The following is a 19,063-nucleotide window of genomic DNA, read 5'->3' as shown; positions in this document are numbered from 1 at the left end:
TAAAGACATTATCCTATTTCTTCATGTTGGAATGAAAATATGGATTTAAATTGTTTAGAAGGTCTTAACCCTTCATAATTCAAATGCATCTTAGAGATGCAACTAGTATTGGGAAGAAAAAAAAATGTAAGCACCCCTCCTATGTACAGACACTGCTCAGAACAAATTTAGGAAGCAGTCTGCCAAAATTTATTTGAAGATATGCTTATCTTAGGCATTCCCACTACACATAATCAGCTTCCAGTTCCATGGTTGCAAAGAAGATAAGAGACATCAGAAACTGTCATCATCTGTCAACATTTGTATTTGTGTGTTTTGTATGAATAGATAGACAGATATATCTGTACCAAATCCCATTAGTTAGAACCTAGTATTCCCAGACACTAAGGAAATTAAGGTCCTACCACCCACATGACGAAGCACGCTGGATGAGAAGTTTATCATCCAACTATAAACTAAACACTCCAGATGCTTATAAAAAAAGCAAAAAAATCAAACTTCCATTTGCAGACATTACTATAGGAAGCTATGAGAAATCACACAAACTACTTCTACCAGTCCTAGACTTTCCCACAGAGGGACTTAACAAATTTATAATTATCTGTATTTTTACAGATCATACAATCATAAAATGGTTTGGGTTGGAAGGGACCTTTGAAGATCATAGAATCATAGAATGCATTTTAAATGGCTTGTTTTTGGAACAAACCTTAGAAATCATCCAGTTTCAATTCCTTCACCATGGGCAGGGATCCCCAGCACTAGATCTGGCCTTGAACATTTCCAAGAATGGTAAATTCCCAACTTCTCTGGGCAACATGTTCCAGTGCCTCACCACCCTCATCCTAAAACCTGTCTTCCTTATTAATCTAAACCATCCCTCTCTCTTTCAGCTTTAAAACTTTGTCCCTTGTCCTGTCACTAAAGGGCCTTCGTATAAAGTCTCTCTCCATCTCTCTTATAATGCCCCTTTGTATGTTGAAAGGTCACACAACAAGGTCTCACCAGAGCCTTCTCTTCTTCAAGTTGAACAACCCTGACTCCTCCAGCCTTTCTTAACAGGAAAGGTGATGCCTAAAGTAAAGAGAGGCAAATTCCCTTCCACCAGTTCACCATTCTATTTACTGACCCAGTTCTTACTGCTTAAATCAGTGTTGTCATTTCCAATGTAAGAAAGCTTGCTCAGGTGAAGTATATCAGGTGTCCAATTCAATTGCATCTGCATTTTATCTCAATTTTTTTTGCTAAATTACAATGGCATCTGTGACAAGAAAACTCAAAAACATTAAAAAAAAACCAAAACACAAATCAACACACAAAACACAGAACTTCCTTCGCCTTGCCCACAGAAATGGAAACTATACTAGAAACCTGTATCTCCTATACTGTAAAGTTACGATGACTGTAAGATTTTTTGGAAAATAATAAACTGTATTATGTCATGCATATTAAATGACTGCCAAAAATACCATTTGTTGTATACCTTAAGAATCTGTCCTCCCTCTGGGTATCTTCTCAATATATCCTTAAGAAAATCAACAAGTGGTGGAGTTGTTTGTCCAAAACGACCTAAAATCAAACAAATAAAATAATAAAAAAAAACCAACTGTGTATTATGCTAATATGCACTCAATTTCAGATTAAAAAAACCACTAAACAATTACTGGGAACTTAAATAATTTCTTTAAATTAACGCAAGACCAGTTACTGTAAAATCTTGTCTTTCCAAAACCAGATGTGAAAAAACTATATTATAAATCTTTTTAATTAAAAAAAAATAAAAATAGCAGTCGATGCTGATGATCAACCTGCTGTTTCATATATAGATGAAATAAATTTGGGGGCTAAGTCTTTGCAACAGTTATACCACAACTCCAACTACTTGATGTTCAAAGGTAGCAATTTCTAAAGGACTACTACTTTTAGGTAGTGGGACAGTATTCCAGGGCAGCAGTGGCTCCAACTTTTTTATATCCAGTGATGATCCCTACTGACAGCTACACACAGGCACAGAATGTTTTGGGTCTAGTGTACACTTGCCATTCTGACACAACGTGGGGGTGGGCCTGGTGCAAGCTTTGGTGTTGCCTGGGCTTAACACTGGAGGGAAAAGAACCCAGGCATTGTGAATGTCTAATCCAAGAGAAAGAGTCTATCACAAAATGAAAGGTTCACCACTCTTCAGTTCAAACTCCAGTCTGAGACTAAAGAGCAGCTCCTTAAAACATGTGCTTCAAACAAATAGCAATGATGCAATCCTCACAAGGAAAGCATTAACAAGTAATTATTCTCTCTCCCTCTCCCTGCTGCATATATGTGTGTTTATGAAGAACACAAATCTAAACACACACACATTATGTATATTTTGAATAAAACACAAGGAAAAAAAAGCAATGTGGGAAAAAGGAGACAGATAAAAGAGTTCTATTTGCTGAGAAAGCATCAAGTAAAAATATCAAACATTCTGTCTTTAAAATTTTCTTGTGTTACTCTTTATTTAAGGTAACTTAATAGCATCAATTGAAAAAAAATGCAAGAAGTTGCAACTCACAGCTGAAAGTGTGTAAAGTATTTTATAACTTGTTATTTTTACAGTACACAGAAGTATATGAAAGTCATCATGCAATATGCAAACTTCCAAAATAAGGTGAACTGATAAACAGTAGGAAAGTTTGAGTGTTTCTTAGGAGAAATTATCTAAAATCAAGAAACTGATCTCTGAGTCTAAGTTGGGCAGGCAGGAAATGTTTAAACAACACATTTCACCATGGGAACCACAAAAGCAGACAAGTAACTTTCCAGTGATAGGACTGAACACAGACTTTGTTCTCTTTCCATCGAAGTGCAGATTATGTATTTGATAGTCACCAACAATGAGTGAACACAAAGGAGATGTGGGTGATCTTCAGAGTACTTCAGCAACCAATGTGCTTGGCCCTACTGACTTCCAAGTTAGGAATTCGCGGCCTTTCTTGTTTCATCTGCTGTAGTGAAAAATCTCTGAACTGCAAGACTCCAGAATAAACACAAAAGGCTGATACTACAGACTTCAGATCTTTTAAATTGACTTACATCTCAACTGTGGGCCAGAAAAGTTAGGCACTTTATCTAGACATAGGCTGCTTACAATGATATCTCCAAGAAAATCTCACAGCCAAATACACCATTCCTAGGGACAAAAAACAGCAATAGTTTTTCTTTCCCATGAAAGATTTCTTAGGGCTACTATACTATATTCTCCATATACCTGCATGCCAAAAAACAGCTCTGAGCAGAAAATAAAACACTTTGTTTAGTTTATCACAGCAAAACATTATCAGAGCAAACAGTCAAGAATGACAGAAAGAAAAATGTTTGATGTCATAGAACCATAAGGTCCATTTTCGTAAGTGTTTTCTAATCACTTCAGGTTCCAGAGAATGTGAACACAAACTTCTGGCTATTATACAAACTTCCCTCTGCCACTAGAAAACCATAGACTAGGACATTCATGGCTTGCACAGGCTAAGAAATACAACATTTTGTGACACCAAATGAAATAATTGCGTGAAAAGAAGAGTTTCCTTCATCCTACCATCCCATTAGTATTTTTTTATTGCCTTACAATAAAGTTATTGTTACAGGAATATTAATGCTAGCAGTCAAGCAAAATAATCATTACTGATTTTATTTAGAGCATTTCTGAAGATTTTCCAGTATCAAGATACCATACAAACAGATACACCTGCAGGGTTTTTTTAATAAAAATGTAGCTAAACATACAGAATCGGAAGAACAAACAATCAAAAAGAAAAACCTAAAACTACAGAAGAAATCAAGAGCATTTCATCAATGTTATAATTTTTTACATGGTGCTGAAAAGATATACTTTCAGTATTCAATTTGCTTTCAAGTATTCAGCTTATGCTATGTGAGACAAGGCAGCTGAAAGGCAAATCTTATTAATTCCAAAGAACAACAATAATCTAAATTCTACACTTTACAAAAAAAAAATACAAAGGTACTCATAAAGAGAAGTTTAATTTTCCTGATGCAGAATGAAAAGAACAAGTGACACACCTAGGATTTATAAGAAAATAATTGCTTCCCATTTAAAGAAGACAAAAATTTCAATTAACTCCATATTACATTAGAAAATGCTTTGAGCTTTCAGTTTATAAACACAAATACTTTCCATACCTCCTCCTTTCAACCCTTTTGACTGAAGCTTTAGAAAAACTTGATTTTGAGACTGTTGAAGATGCACAATCTTGATACCATCAGACAACTGAAATAAAAAATAAGACATATCTTGACAAGAAGTTTCAGTTTGTCAGTAACAGGACTAAAACAAATCCAAGTGGAAAAAAATGCCTACAGAAGCATGCTAAGAGCAAGCCATGGCCTCCTGTTTTCACATTTGAAAAAGTTTTGTGTTCTGGGAAGTTCTGGAAGAATACAAATAAAGCAGTTATTGTTCTAAGGTGCTTGCCCATAAAGAAAATAAATATATACAGGAAGTACCTAGTCTGTACTCCAGAAGTACATATGGGTATGCAATTTCATATGGGTTTTAAACTAAGCAGTATCAGCTCAAGGCAGTTAGCAATACACAATGTGCAGAGACAAAGTATGACACAAAAACACTGCTGAAGAATTCAACAGCCACATCTTCCCATTACTTCTGCATGAATGGTTATGGCTGAAGGAACCACTGAAAGTCACATAATCTGACCTCCAATGGACTCACCAGGAACATCACAGAGAAACTGAGGCAAACAAAGCAACGCATTCCTTAGCAGCCATTGGGAAAACTAATTAGTAATCACAGCACATAATGGTTTTGTTGCAATTCTAATTTTGTACCATGTATGTTCCAGTCATATATGAAGTGTTGCTAAAATGGTCATATATGATGTACATTATCCTGCATGCCACAATGACAAGTGCAGAATTAGAAGCTGCACTGTGCTAATTAGGAACTTGGCCAATTCATATTAGTTTCCATTTATAGCAAACTATATTAAAAACTTATTATGTGAAATTACATTATTATATTAGTCTCAGTTTATAGCAAAGTTCCAGACTACTGCTTCACATGGAAAACAAATCACTAGAAAGCAGCTGGTGTTTACATAGATAGAGATGCTTACAATCTAAGTACATTTAATAAGTAAAGACAGTCCTAGTCCACAGTATGTAGTCATTATTTAACAACATTAGCAAGAAAGGAATTCCACACCTTTTTTTATTTACACCTGTTTAAAATAGTGCTTACAATAACAGTGTGTTTATTGTAAGTTTCTAAAGAAATGTTGTACTTCAGCTGATCTTGTCTCACGACATAAAATATCTGACACTGCGTATACCAACTACTCAGGACTCACTAAAATAAAAAACCCACAAAATTCTGTAATCCATCACAAGGCATTAAAGGGATAGAGTAACCAAATTTTCTCAGGTACAATTTTTGTACCAAAACACCACCAGACACTAGGACATTGGATAGATTAAAATTAACAGTTTAACACTGTAAGGAATTATGAGAAAAAGAGATATTGGAATTTACTTAACATCTGCAAATTGCACATAGCAGTTTTAATGAAAAAAAGGATTTACTGATGAATATTCTACTCCTCAGAAATTTAAAAAATAATTTGATCCCAATAAACAGGAGTCCAAAAGTTTATAAAGGATTTTCAAATTTGCTGCAGTACAGAATACATATTACCATATACATTCTCATCTATTATTAAAAAAAACCCAACAGAGTAGCTACTACAGCCTGCCTACTAACTGTTCCCTGCCAAAGGTAAGTTTTCTGTGCCAGTCAGATCTTCAATTCCTGACAAATTTTAGAAAGCAATAGAGAATTCTTCTTCCAAAAATTGGAAGGCCTGGAGAGAACAAAACCAAGGACACACAAAACCAGGCAAGAAAACTAATGATAAAATACTCAGTTTGTTTCAAACCTGAGCCCTCAAAGACTACTTGTGTTCTCCATGTAGGTTCTTAAAAGCTGCCTGAGCAATAAAACTAACATATCTTTTCTCATATCATAGAATGGTTTGGGTCGGAATGTGACCATTGAAGATCATGTAGTCCAATATCCCATCCCACCTACCATCAACAGGAACTAGACCAGATCTCTCAAAGCTCCATCCAACCTGATCTTGAACACTTCCAATAATAGGGCATCCACAGCTTCTCTGGGCAACCTACTTGTTTCTCATCACCCTAATCGTAAAAAATTTCTTCCTCATGCCAAATCTAACACTGCCCTCTTCCAGTTTAAAGCCATTTGTCCCTCGTCCTGTCACTACAGGCCTTGGTAGAAAGTCCCCATCTTCATTATAAGCCTCCTTTATATTTTGAAAGGCCACAATAAGGTCTCCCTGGAACCCTCTCCTCTAAGCATCTGCAAGTCCCCTTGCCCTATTTAGCACTCATTTCCAACCTCCTCTCTCTCCCTTTCTTGCCTCTACTCATCCCATACCACCAGCATCTCCAGGTCCTCATTTCCCAAGAGCATGGCTAGAAACCAAGCAGTACTGAAACGCTGACACCAGGCTGATGCCTTCAACAGAACAAGGTCATTCATTCATTACTCGATCCTCTCTGCCGTATCCAGACCTCAATTTTCAGTTTGTCAGTTTCCTCTCAGGGTGATGTCAAGTCTGCTCTTGAAACCGACCAGACAGACAGGAAGGCAAAACAAGCACATCAGCACTCTCAGGTGAAATTTCTGCTCTCCTCAACACCCCTTTCTCCCCAAATAAGGATAAAACCCTTGGATAATGTCGAGGTGGGAGGAAAAAAAAAAGTCGATACAAGAACTCGGAGAAAAAAAAGCTGGCAACATCAAGAGCGGTGTGAGGGTCAGCTGCTTCTCCAACGGACATCCTTGCCTCCCGCGGGAGACCCACAGCCCATGCACCGGCGGCCCCGGCACGGCACAGGCAGCGGCCGGGCGGGGACTTTCCGCAGCCCCGCGGGGCGAGAGACGCCGCAGCCGCGGAGATGCCGCCGCCCTCCCTCGCTCCCGCCCCCGCCTTGCTCACCTCTCTGCCGCGGTACCAGAGCCGCTGCTCGGCTGCGGGGAGCCCGGCCTGCACCTCGATCCGCCCCTTCACGTCCCGCACGGCCGCGCTCGGCGGCAGCTCGAAGGTCCGGCAGCCTAGGCAGTCATGGAGGACAGTCACCCGGGCCAGCCTGCGGCAACACGACAGACACCAGCTGAGAAAAGACTCGCAGAGCCGCCGCCCGCTCGCTTCCCCGTCGGGCACCCCGGAGGCCCGACATGGGCGCCGGAGCCCGCGAGCGCCTTCCCCACTCCCCGGGGGGATGCAGCGGAGCCACTCCCGCAGCCTCCCAGCCCAGCCCGGTCCAGCCGCACTTACATCCCGCCGCCGCCGCCGCACACAAAGGACAAGGACCGCTACCCGGCGCCGCGCCCGGCCCGGGGAAGGGGTGGGGCCGGCCCGTGGTCCGCGCCGCGGAGGAGGCGGGCGGAGGGAGGCGGGAGCGGGTGGAGGAGCCGCCCCGACGGTCGCGGCGGTGCCTGCCGAGGTGCGGGGGAAGTGCGGGAGGCCCCGCAGGAGGGTTTTCCCGGCTCCCGCCGCCCGGTGCATCCCAGGTCGCCTTGGGCGAAGGAAAAGCTGCGGCTTCGCGTGTACGGCGTCAGCCGTGACTGGGGCTGAGATCCAGAGACGCTGCTGCTGTCGCGTCTCTCCTCCGTCAGGGAAGCACGCTGATATTTCACATGGTTCCCAGCACAACACCGAAGAAAACACTTCTGCTCTCTGTCGGAGAGCCTGGCACAGGACATACACCCTGCCCTAACCTCACACGGTGTGTGGTAAATCCTCAAACCATTCTAGACTTAAGGAAAGTGCTCTTGGTCCTGAAAACTGACCTTAGTCTTGCCAGTAATCCCAATGAGTTGAGGGCACTTTGAGAAACTTGTGGAGGAGGGCAAAAGAAACACCTTGGTTCGTTGTGCACAAATTTCCACCCCTGAGAGCAGGGGCTGTGAATCAGTGACAGGCTGTACAGCAGCCCTGCTTCAAAGGAGCTGGGGGATACCAGGCTGAATGTGAGGCAACAGTGTATTGTCTCTAGAAGAATGACCTCTAGATCAAGGAGTGAGCCTCTGCTCAGTGCTGATGAGGCTGGATCTAGGACATTGTGACCCGAATGTGGTGATTTGGGCTGCCTCAGTTCCCAGTCCCAGGCAGAGGTCTACTAACATGGCCAGAGGCCTGGCATGGGACCTACAAGGGGAAGTTGGGCTTGTTTAGTCTGATGAGGAGATTAAGATGCTATATTTTAACATTCTTCATATACCTGAAGGGCACTTAAAAGGGCAATGGAACTGAGCTCCTCTTAGTAGTGCAACACTAACAAAGGGCAGTGGCAACAAACTGTAGCTTGGGAGGTTCCCATGAGAAAGCAGTAAAAGTCCTGCCTCCAGGAAAAGAGCTCAGTACTGGCATGGGTTGCCTAGAAGCATCCTTCATTGGGATATTTCAAGGCTTAGCCATGACTGACCTGAACCAATATTGATGATCCCCCTGCTTTGAGCAAAAAGATGAACTACAGACCTTCAACCAACAGTTCCATTTTGTTCCAACAGGTTCTAATTCCCGTCCCTGACTAACTAAAATATTTATGACTTCACTCAGTGACATGCAGTTAAAATTGCTACTTGGCAGCCAAAGGTAACAGAGTTTCTGTGGAAGGGGGAAATACAGAATTAACATGTTTTCATAAAGTGTATCAAGCTAAGAAAAACATGAGCCCACTAAAATTGAAGGAAGCTTTAAAAACTCAAAAAAGTGAGGTGGATCAGGATCTAACACAGTGTTTAGGTAGACCGTTTTGCCAGTGCTGCAACATCTGATGTCATTTATCAACAATATTTGTATATTGAATTCTACACGATTATAAGAAAATGTTAGAAGTTTTGTAGGTCTGATCCTGCTCTAACAGAAATAAAAAACTATTTTAACATAAGATGGTTCTCTTTCCTTTTGTTTAGGACTTTGTTCTATCATTTCATCTTTTCAACTTTCCATTTTGTTACATCCCCTTCAGAATCTGCCATCACAGAATTTTTATACCAAAGGAATGAGATGACAGCCTTCCAATCTCTTAGTGTTTATCTTCTTATGTCTTGATACCTGCAGAAGGGTGTAGCAAAAAAAGGGAATGACAGGGCAGATGGAAGGAGTTGAAACCTAATGCAGTTTCATCCATATCAGCTACTAAAATAGTCTCCAGATCACTTGTCAACCACCTAGCTACACTGGCAAAATTTAATTCCTCTTCTCTGCCTGGGTTCACAGAAAGGATTTATTACTTTATGAAGCATGTACAATGGTTTGAGTGGGACACAGGAAGGAAACAGAACTATCTCAACTAACAGCCACCTCTCTATGAGAAACTTTTCAAATGGTGGGACACATTCAAGGGCACAGACAACCCTGCTATCAGTGGTAGGCTGAAGGTCTCCAATCTATGTCATATCACATGACAAGACAATACTCTCAAATTATGCCCTGTGATGATTTAACAGTCATATTGGAGGGGGGGAAAGCTTTGTGTATCAGAGATTCTGTCTAGTATGTGACCTCTGTACCAGAGAGGGAAGAGCTGGAAAGAACTGGTGATACAGAACTGGAGATTCAAGGTTCTGTTGAAAGAAGTTGGACTACTGAGCTATTGGAAATTAGCCGTATCTGTTCTCGTAAGTCTGATTCCCTTTTACCAGGGGAACTATTTGTTTCATGCTGTCAGGATTGAATGTCCCATTTCCATTTACTATGGGGTATCTTTCATTTTCTTCTCCTTGATTTTGTGTTTTTCACTCTGCTTTTACTTTCTAATAACTTCTGACTTTGTTCTGTATTTCTTTTTCTGCCCATCCAGGTGTTTCTTCTCTTAGTACTGCTGTATTAAAAAAGTAAGAATGACTAGAGCATGTGTTCTTAAGTTGCCCTTTGACCATTGTCAATGTTTAATTGTTGTCCTTATTAGCACAGTTTTGACCTGTAATTACTACCAGTCTTAGGGGAAATGGTCATGCATGATTCATAAACCAGGGAAAACTCTCTATAGACAGACATTTTGGTAGGTCCAAACACTATTAAAATTTTGACATGCTATGTCCTTTTAGAATTTTGACCCATTCCCTGGAGTCCCATCCCAATAGCTAGATGTTGCTGTTGATGGTAACAAGACTCCTACTGATTTCAGTGATGCCAAAATTTCAAATTACCAGTTGCATGCCACTGTCTTGTAACAGAATAATGATTTTATGTAACAATGCTAAAAAAAAAAAAAATCATTTGACCTTACCAGTTAGGAATTTTGGAGCTGTGATAGTTAGACAAAAACACCAACTTTTAAATACAAAAGCATTTGGACTGATTTGATAATTTTGAATATGATATATAGATATTCCTACAGGGACATTTTTATAACCACTTTACCAAGCAGAACAGCATTCAGATTTAAAAATAAATACGGAAAATTCTCCTGCGGCTATAAACAAATGTTCTGTTTGTTTCAGAATGAAATTGTATAACCCATACAAGTAGGGACACACCATAAAAAAAAATAAAAACTGCAAGTGTCTCTGCAACATTGAAGTATTTTTATAAAATTAAATTAAAGCCATTTTCATAGTGACATTTCCTCAAAAACAGAAAATTCCATGTTTCAGAGTCACCTCATATTTCCAAGTGTTTAAAGTAAGGCTGCAATGGCAGAAAAAAAATGGATGCAAGTCCCTTCCTTCCTCGTCAGTGTGCTTAGAAATATGGACTGGAGCCTGCAAAAGGGGTGTGCAGTGTGATAAGAAACAAACGTGTAGGTCAGTAATGCCAGAGGAAACCCACTGCAGCAGAGTGGCTCCAGCACAGCAAGTGGCATTCTGCAGTGCTGGCAGCAAGGAGCCGTGACTCAACAAACACGTCTAGCTTTGAGACAGTGCACACCAAACATAAAAGCGAAACTTTCCATGACACTGCAAGCACTTACCTTCATTCTTAAATGAATTCCCTAAGTGTTAACAACAGATGTTCTGAACATTACATTGTATGTATTTCTCAGCAGTCAAAAGTTAAAGATTGCATTGGTGTACAGTCACTGCCAGGAGCTTGCTTTATCCATGCTTACTAATGCCTTTTCAAGGAGTTTGAGAGTGAAACTACCATCTCTTGATGACACATGTGCTAGTTATTAGCAAGCAACTCCTTACTGGATGGTTTTTCTGATTTATTCAAATAGCTCCATTAACAGAAAACTAGTAAATTTTTTATTAAAAGAATTCACTGGAATAGGCAGAGTCCTATCCAGTACAAATTATCAGAAAAATCCCTCTCACCTGTGAAGTGTTTGATTCAAGCAAAATATCTATTTTTTCCCTAAAATCCATTGCACAAATTAAGTAATTTGATGAAACTATTTTATTTTAGATTGTTGTAGTGAGTTTACATCAATTCTTCTACTCTGCACTCCTGATGTGAAACCATTATAGGCAGCTTCTAAGCAAAATATCTGTATGATCACGGCTCAGTCAAACATTAAAGAACTGGAGGAAAGTATCTTACTCCTTTTTCAAACCAATGTGTTTCTACATGTCAAATATCAACACAGCATGTTGCTTTTTAATACTACTAAAACAAGCAAAAGTTTTAAGGACACAGAGGCCAGGAAGAGACGTTATTTTCATCTAATGATTTTGATCTCTCGGTTATTTGCTTTAATGTTCAAGCAAATTCACTAATGGCTCTAAGCAAATGGAAAGTACTCAAAAGACCTATAAAACTTGTTTCAGTTTATTCCTTATAAATAAAGATCAGAGGAAGAAGGCATAAATAAATGACAGAATTTCAAAATCTCAAATGCTGAAGGAAAATCTCCTCTTAGATCCACCTCTAGGAAATACTACATTAAGCTAATCAGAGTGCCTAACCTTACTCCTAACTATAATGCAGTAAATACTCTCCAAATCTCCCCAAATCTGAATTGCTAAGCACCACAAGTTTTCTATTCCAGATAGTACAAATAACAAAATAACAGCACAAAATGCTTGGCATTTCAAATTATGCAAAAGATTAAACCAAATGATAAAAATAAACTCCTCAATTGCTCTTTAGAGAATTGCATTAGGAGGGACTACAGTGTTGCAAGATTTGCTTCTGGCAAACATTTTTAAATAAGCAATATGTTAAATTACTGGTGATATTTTTTTGTCCTTTGGTGCCAACAAAAGGGCTAGGTTTGGAACACCTACTTTAACCTTGAAACATCAAAAATGCAAAGCCTAAATTTGCAAATTGATTTCAGTGTCTAATGTATGTTTTTAAACACCTTCATGAATCCAGGTCTAAGTTTTTTGCTTCCATTTAGGACATACAGTCATCAGTTTATGAAAGAGGTTTCTCCACACACTACCTTAAGATATTTTTCTTACTTTAATTCCAGAATACCTAATGAAGCTATTATAAGTGAGGAAAATCTACTCAATAACTGAAAAGGCCTGAGATTACACATGCATTAAACATTTTAAGAAGTATTTATTGATCCCTACTGCTTCTGAATACTGCATCTAATCATGCTCCAAAGTTTCATATTTTCTAGGCATCAGCAAACAAAGTCCTATGTATATAGAGAACATTAAAATATCAAACAGAAGGAAATACAAGTAGTTTTCTTAAATTGGGAAAAGACAAATTCAAGCCCCTCTGCAACTATCTCTACATCAGATAACCCTAGCTCTTTTCAACCTCTATATCAGTTCTCCGCCCTCACAACAGGGTTCCATACAGAAATACAAGAAATAATTTACCATTCAGAAAACAGGACAGGTGGCACAGAGAAGGAAATATAAGCCCATATGTATGGCCTAGTGAGAGGAATGGAGGAAAAGGGGAAGAACAAAACACGGGACATCCTCTTTTGAGAAAACACAGAGAAGTGAAAGGGATTCCTGTGTTGTGTGACAAGTCCAGTTACACAGCTGTAATAGCTGAAAGTAAATACTTCTCCAAACACTAGCTAGTATACAAGAGTTGCAGCATCCTTCATTGGAAATCAGTGGCTGTGTTTCCTTGTCCTGTCATGCATTAAGTAGCACAGGATAAGACATCAAGTACTTCCTGACTTCCTACAGCTCCACTGCATCTCACTCTTCTTTCCAATTTACTGGTGGAACTTCTTCCATAATCACCCCTAAATCCCAGTTCTGATGCTATCACCAAATTTAATAAATTCTTACTGTTTGAAGTGTGGGAGTTAACTTGGCTCAGTTTGATAGATCTGAAACACAAAGCACAAAACAGCTGTGATATCTTCAACATGGAGCATGTGTTACCCTGCAGCTTCAGCAAGGATAAGACATAAAGACATCCTAATTGCTTTTAGCAAAGCACATGGAAAAAACTTCATTAACTGGGGCAGGGTGCTTTTGTTAATGCCATAATTATTGTTTACATCTCTGTCAGTGTGACAGAACAGATACAATATGTCCCTGGCATAGCTCAGCACGTTTGGACACAAGAGAAGCAGGAAATGGAGAAGTTAACAGAGTTTTCTGCAAAGTTAAAGGACAGTGAGACAGTGAACAGAACACCTGCAGGGGCACACCAGTTTGAAAACTGACACTTGACTACTGCTAAAAAGAGCTAGCTACAATAATGATATTAAAGCTTAGGTAAAATACAGTTCAAAAATTTGAGATCTCTTATTTTTTGGAATAGACTGATACTGAAATAAAAGAAGTCCAATGGAAGGGTTCTGAATTGTCAATACATAGTCTAATGGAAATTCAGTTTAACTAAGACTTGCAAAAAAATCATAAACTGGATGAGCAGAAATCTCTACGTAACTGACATGACAGAATATTAGTCACTGGTGACCTTGGTGGAAAAAAGCCCATCATTTAATAGTATACAAGAATGTCAATATTGAAATATAGAATTTTAAATTGTTGGTAACATGAATAATGTTCAGTGCAAGAAATCTGCTTTTAGCAGAATAGATTGTGCCATTCACATGTAGGAGTCAAGCATGTGTCAAGCCTCCTTGCCTCTTGGTGGCAACAACTCTGAAGCCTGATTTATTAAGTCCGTCCTCTATCCAATGCAGTCTCCAGCTTTAATATTGGCCCTGTAGCTCAATCTACAACATTCCATACTTTCCAGATCTTGTCTGTGGCCATTCTATATTTTCAATTCTGGTCCCAATTCAGTCCTTGGTAGCAGCAATGCTGACCATCAGATTAACTCTTTACAAAAGGCCTTCATGCATCACTGGAATACAGAAGACCTTGATGCACAGATAATTTGTGTGATGCCTAAACCTCAGAGATACTCAGATGTTTAAAATTTGAAATAGAAGAACCTGGTTAACTAACATAGAAGAAAAAGAGAGAGATTCGAATCCCTAAATTCTCTATCCCAGTCACCTGGCAAAGAAAATACATAACTTCCATGAATTTTTACAGAATTACTCAGGAAGCCAGTGGAACAGACATGGAAAGAGTAGTCAGCTATTCCTAACAACTGTCTAACGCAATGCAAAGCTCACCTTCTTAACACACAGGAAAAATCAGAAACTGTATGTTACAGAGCTGTAGATCAGTGGGGATTCTGCAGATTGCAAGGCTGATGGTAGAAGCTGTCCTGCTCTTCCTGCAGGCCCACTGACAGCCAATAAAAACACTTCTAATTATAACTTAACATGTTGTAACTTACAACAAATAAACATTTATCTCATAAGATTTGTTTAGACATTGTTCACGTAAAGAATTTGCTTTGCTTTTTAGCTGTTGGCAAGACCATAAATTCATCCCAGTAAGACACTATGTTGAATTCAGAGTTAGGCAAGTACAGGAAGGAAACTTTCTCTTTTACTTGTTTTGTGAAAAACACTTCAGCAAATGGAGACCAATACATAAATTGAAAGTTAGACTGAATCCATTACTCACAAGAGTGACTAATTTTTTCAAGCAGTGCTCGTTAATTTTGTACAGACAATTCATAAGGAAATGCCACAGAACCTGGCACCTATGCATTATTTTGTAACTTAAGAAATCAATTTTACCTGTAAAAGTAACAATTTTGTACAAACACTAGGCAAGTTTCAGACTCATTCTTTAAATTACTAACCATGGGGATTTGAGCAAGAACATGCCATCTTAACAGTAAACTCTTTCAGGACTTTACATTTTTTTACCTGTTCTTATCCTCGATCTCCATTGTCTCTTTTAATTTGATATCTTCCTGATAGGAACATGAAGCAGATCTTGGTTTTATAAATTAGAAAGTTATTTTTAATCTTTTTTGCTTCTCATCTCTTCAGTGGACACCAGAAAGCCCAAGCATGTGAAAGTCAACACAATGTTTGTTTTATCCTTGATCTACCCAAGATGTCTCTGTGCTTCACTATCTGCTACATCCTCAGTTTTCTTTTAAAGCTGCTTGCTTAATTGTTCACAGAAGTTCATCCTCTTATAATCAGGAACAGATGTAACAGGACAGATCTCAGAAAGCAAGATCTTTTTTAGCTTCTTTAACTGAATTCAGGCTATGTTCTTGTGCAATTGAATTGTATTTATCTTCTAGAAAAGGAGTGGAATTCTGGAAGCTGCTGTTTCTCCTTTGTCTTTCTTTTTCTTTCTGGAAGCCAGCACTGCTGAAAGAGTATTGATGAGGCCCAAAGTCTGACTTGTCTTCTCCCTTACACCTGCTAGGCAACACTTCATAACATCAGCTCAGGAGTTCTGGAAGAAGAGACACAAGGAGAAAGGGGAGGGCCATTAATATGAAACAGAATTGAACTGAAGGGTATGAAAAAGTCATTTCCTTTGAGGGCATAGTTGCAGTTACTAGTATTGACTGAGTCATGATACTAATTATAAACTGCCTTGTGCATTTCTTGTAAGCACATGGAGAACTGAAAAAGAGCACTGAGGTTTCCTGCTTTTCCTCTAGTTTAATGTCATACAATCAGTACAATGACAAACATAGCTGTAGGTACGCTGACTAAACAGGTGTCATGGTTTAATGCCAGCTGGCAACTGAGCATCATGCAGTCAGTCATTCATTCCCTCCCAGTAGGACCGGGAAGAGAACCAGGTAAAAAAGTGAAACCAGTGGATTGAGATAAGAAGAGCTTAATAATTGAAATTATTATTATTACTATTAATTTTAATGCAAAAGAATATAACAAAAAGAGAGACAGAAATAAACCCCAAGAAAAAAAGTGATACACAAAACAATTGTTTACTTCCCACTGACCAATGCCCAGCCCATCCCTAAGCAGTGATCCGCCCCTCATGGCCAATATATGCCAGTTTATATAATGATCCCGTGGTGTAATGGTGAGCACTCCGGACTCTGATCACGGGTCGTGAGTTCGAGTCTCAGTGGAGACCGTACCGGGCAGTTAAATGCCTCCCTGCCATCCGATCCCGTCAGATCTCGGATGCTCAGCAGGGTCAGGCCCGGTTAGTACCGGGTGCTGTAGACAGCCCTGAGGACTTCACTGTCACTGTCCAAGCTCGCTCGGCCATGGCAGATGGACCTTGGGACTTAAACGGTGGGGCCAGTTCTGCGCACGCTGTGCCTCACCTAAAAAAATCCACTGCACAGGCTCGAAGGGCACACCCCCACGTGGGGAAAGCCCTTCTCAAATCTTCGTTTGCAAAGTTTGGCCATACATACATATAATGATCCTGACATTCTATGATATGGAATATCCGTTTGTTCACTTCAGCTCAGATGTCCCAGCTCTGTTTCCTCCCAGATTCTTGTGCACCTCCTTGCTGGCTGAGCATGAAACACTGAAAAGTCCAGGATTTAGAATTAACACTACTTAGCAACAACTACAACATCAGTGTGTTATCAACATTATTTGCATACTAAATTCAAAAACACAGCACTGTATCAGCTACTAGGGAGAAAATTATCTCAGCCAAAACCAGTACAATGGGCAATTATTCTAGGATATATATTGCCCTATGGTGTATACTACAGACTTGATATAAAATTATGCCATCAAAGAAAATAACAGGCTGAACAGAACATTTGTGGGGAAAGATTTTACCCTTTCTATTCAAGTGGTTTGCAATGAGGGGATGAGATTAACTAGCTTGCAATGACTTTCCACTGGGAGGATTCAAACTCTTCACAGCTAATCGCCACTCCCAAGCTACATAATTCCACATACCTTTAAGAACTATTTCCTTCAAGCTGACACACTGGATTTTTGTAGCACTAGAACAGTGTATAAGGAATGCAAAGCATGAGCTGTCAAGCTGCAGAAAATAATATACACTGATATATTTTTTTTAAGTTTTTACCCAAGGAAGACATGTTTGAGAGAGTTGGTAGGATGGCAGTGGTGTTCCATTATTGTTCTGCATCTGTGCAAATGTAAGTCCTTCTCTGAGCCTCTGACAGTGTTGGCAAGTCTTTTCCTAATGTTATGTTGTGTATGTGCCTTTTCAAAGAGCACTGCACAGACATTCTGTTCTGTCTCAGAAAGGAAAACAACTGTGGCTAAATTGCAAAAGATGAATTAATTTACTTTGTAAGTATGATATTGGTATGAAAGAAAGGGAAATAGAATTTGTGACTTGAATTTTTTTTTTTAATACTTAAAGGTTTTACCTTCTCAGTTAGTAAATGAAATGTCAAAGTATACAAATTCTGAATGTATGTTTACTGTGACGAGCATCATGAAGAATTTAACTTAGCATAATGTGTTACTAAATCATTTCAATATAATTTTTTCTTTCTACAGATGCTGAGATGTGTATCTAGCTTTTAATCCAAAGTCCATATCCAAGTCCTACTTAAGTAATAAAGACTTAAATAAAGGACCGTGTAAATCCAGCCTTATTTTCTTGGGTGTGAATGATTTCATAGAAAGTAAAATTGTTGCAGCCCTGCTGCATAATGGGTTGCAGTTGAGAGGGGAACACTAAGGAAAGGCATTTTGGTGCAGTGGAAAGCCACGGTTAAGGGCACTACATGTGCAGCCATAGTTGGAAGACCAGGTCAGCTTATAGTGATTCCCCTAAACATCCTTAGAAAATCACATATGACAAACATATAGTTATTTGAACAGCTTCAATTGCCTTGAGGAAGGATAAAGGAGAAATATGCTTTAATAGAAAGCTAATTATGACTTTAAGAGACAACCTGTCCGTAATTAGTGAATGACACACTTTCTCAGATTCCATCCTATTTCTAGGTTTGACTCCTCAAAGATTGTCCTTTATTATGTTTCCTCTTGATATGGCACTTGTTCTAGGTACTGATACACCCAGTAAAGAAAAATATCTTCTAGGATTTTTGATAATGAGACCTCGTTAAGAAAATGGATAGGTCTAAATTACTTAAAAACAACCTAAAAATCATTAATGCAATAAATAGTTTGCTTAGCAGAAAAGCAAGTTATACCACAGTGGGAAGTGACATCTCTACAGCAGCAAATAATTCCGATAGTCCTCGAAGGTACTTGGTCTTGCCAGCATAGGTGTGACCAAGTGGTGTGTCAGTTTGCTACCAGATCACATTACAAACCTAGAAAGATTTCAACACGATCATGTCTATGTTGTCTCCCATGGTAAGAAAGAGAGCCAACTTGTCTGTCAAATACCAGATACAGATTTATCCTGGCACATTGAACTTGCTGACCTTACACTTCTTCAGTGACTGAGGTAGTCACACAGATTATCTTATGGTTTTATATGATATTGAGCTGCAGCATCTGAGAACATTTTGTCATTGCAAGTATAAACAACTATAAATCTCTCCTGTGAAATAAAGTTACAGCCATTGCCTATGCCAATTTTATACTGTGGGATTTATTAGTTTTTAGAAGAAAACCCTTCTGCTGCAGGATTTTATGTCTGACTGCAGTGGGTTAACCCTAACTGGATGCCAGGTGCCCACTACAGGTGCTCTGCAACTGAACAGAGGAGAGAAAATACAACAAAGGATCCATGAGTTGAGATAAGGGCTGGGAGAGGTCACCTTGATTACTATAATGGGCAAAACAGACTCAG

General features: G+C 39.3%; 1 protein-coding gene across 2 annotated transcripts in view; it reads right to left on the bottom strand.

The window, feature by feature from the left end:
* Nucleotides 1-19,063, bottom strand: part of SACS (sacsin molecular chaperone) — a 60,825-nt gene that overhangs the window by 25,861 nt on the left and 15,901 nt on the right. Inside the window, exons 2-5 of one of the 2 annotated variants that reach the window (XM_071553936.1) lie at nucleotides 15,223-15,769; nucleotides 7,041-7,191; nucleotides 4,180-4,267; nucleotides 1,484-1,569 (exon numbers count right to left, since the gene is read on the bottom strand). In XM_071553936.1, coding sequence (XP_071410037.1) covers nucleotides 1,484-1,569; nucleotides 4,180-4,267; nucleotides 7,041-7,191; nucleotides 15,223-15,245 — 348 coding nt within the window. In that variant the 5' untranslated portion in view covers nucleotides 15,246-15,769. Of the gene's footprint in view, nucleotides 1-1,483; nucleotides 1,570-4,179; nucleotides 4,268-7,040; nucleotides 7,192-7,379; nucleotides 7,443-15,222; nucleotides 15,770-19,063 lie in introns of those variants that run through there. The other variant, XM_071553944.1, reaches the window with a different exon arrangement.

The sequence above is a fragment of the Pithys albifrons genome, chromosome 1 (genome assembly GCF_047495875.1).
Source record: "Pithys albifrons albifrons isolate INPA30051 chromosome 1, PitAlb_v1, whole genome shotgun sequence".
Lineage (NCBI taxonomy): Eukaryota > Metazoa > Chordata > Aves > Passeriformes > Thamnophilidae > Pithys > Pithys albifrons.
This window is presented reverse-complemented; position numbering and strand designations above follow the sequence as displayed.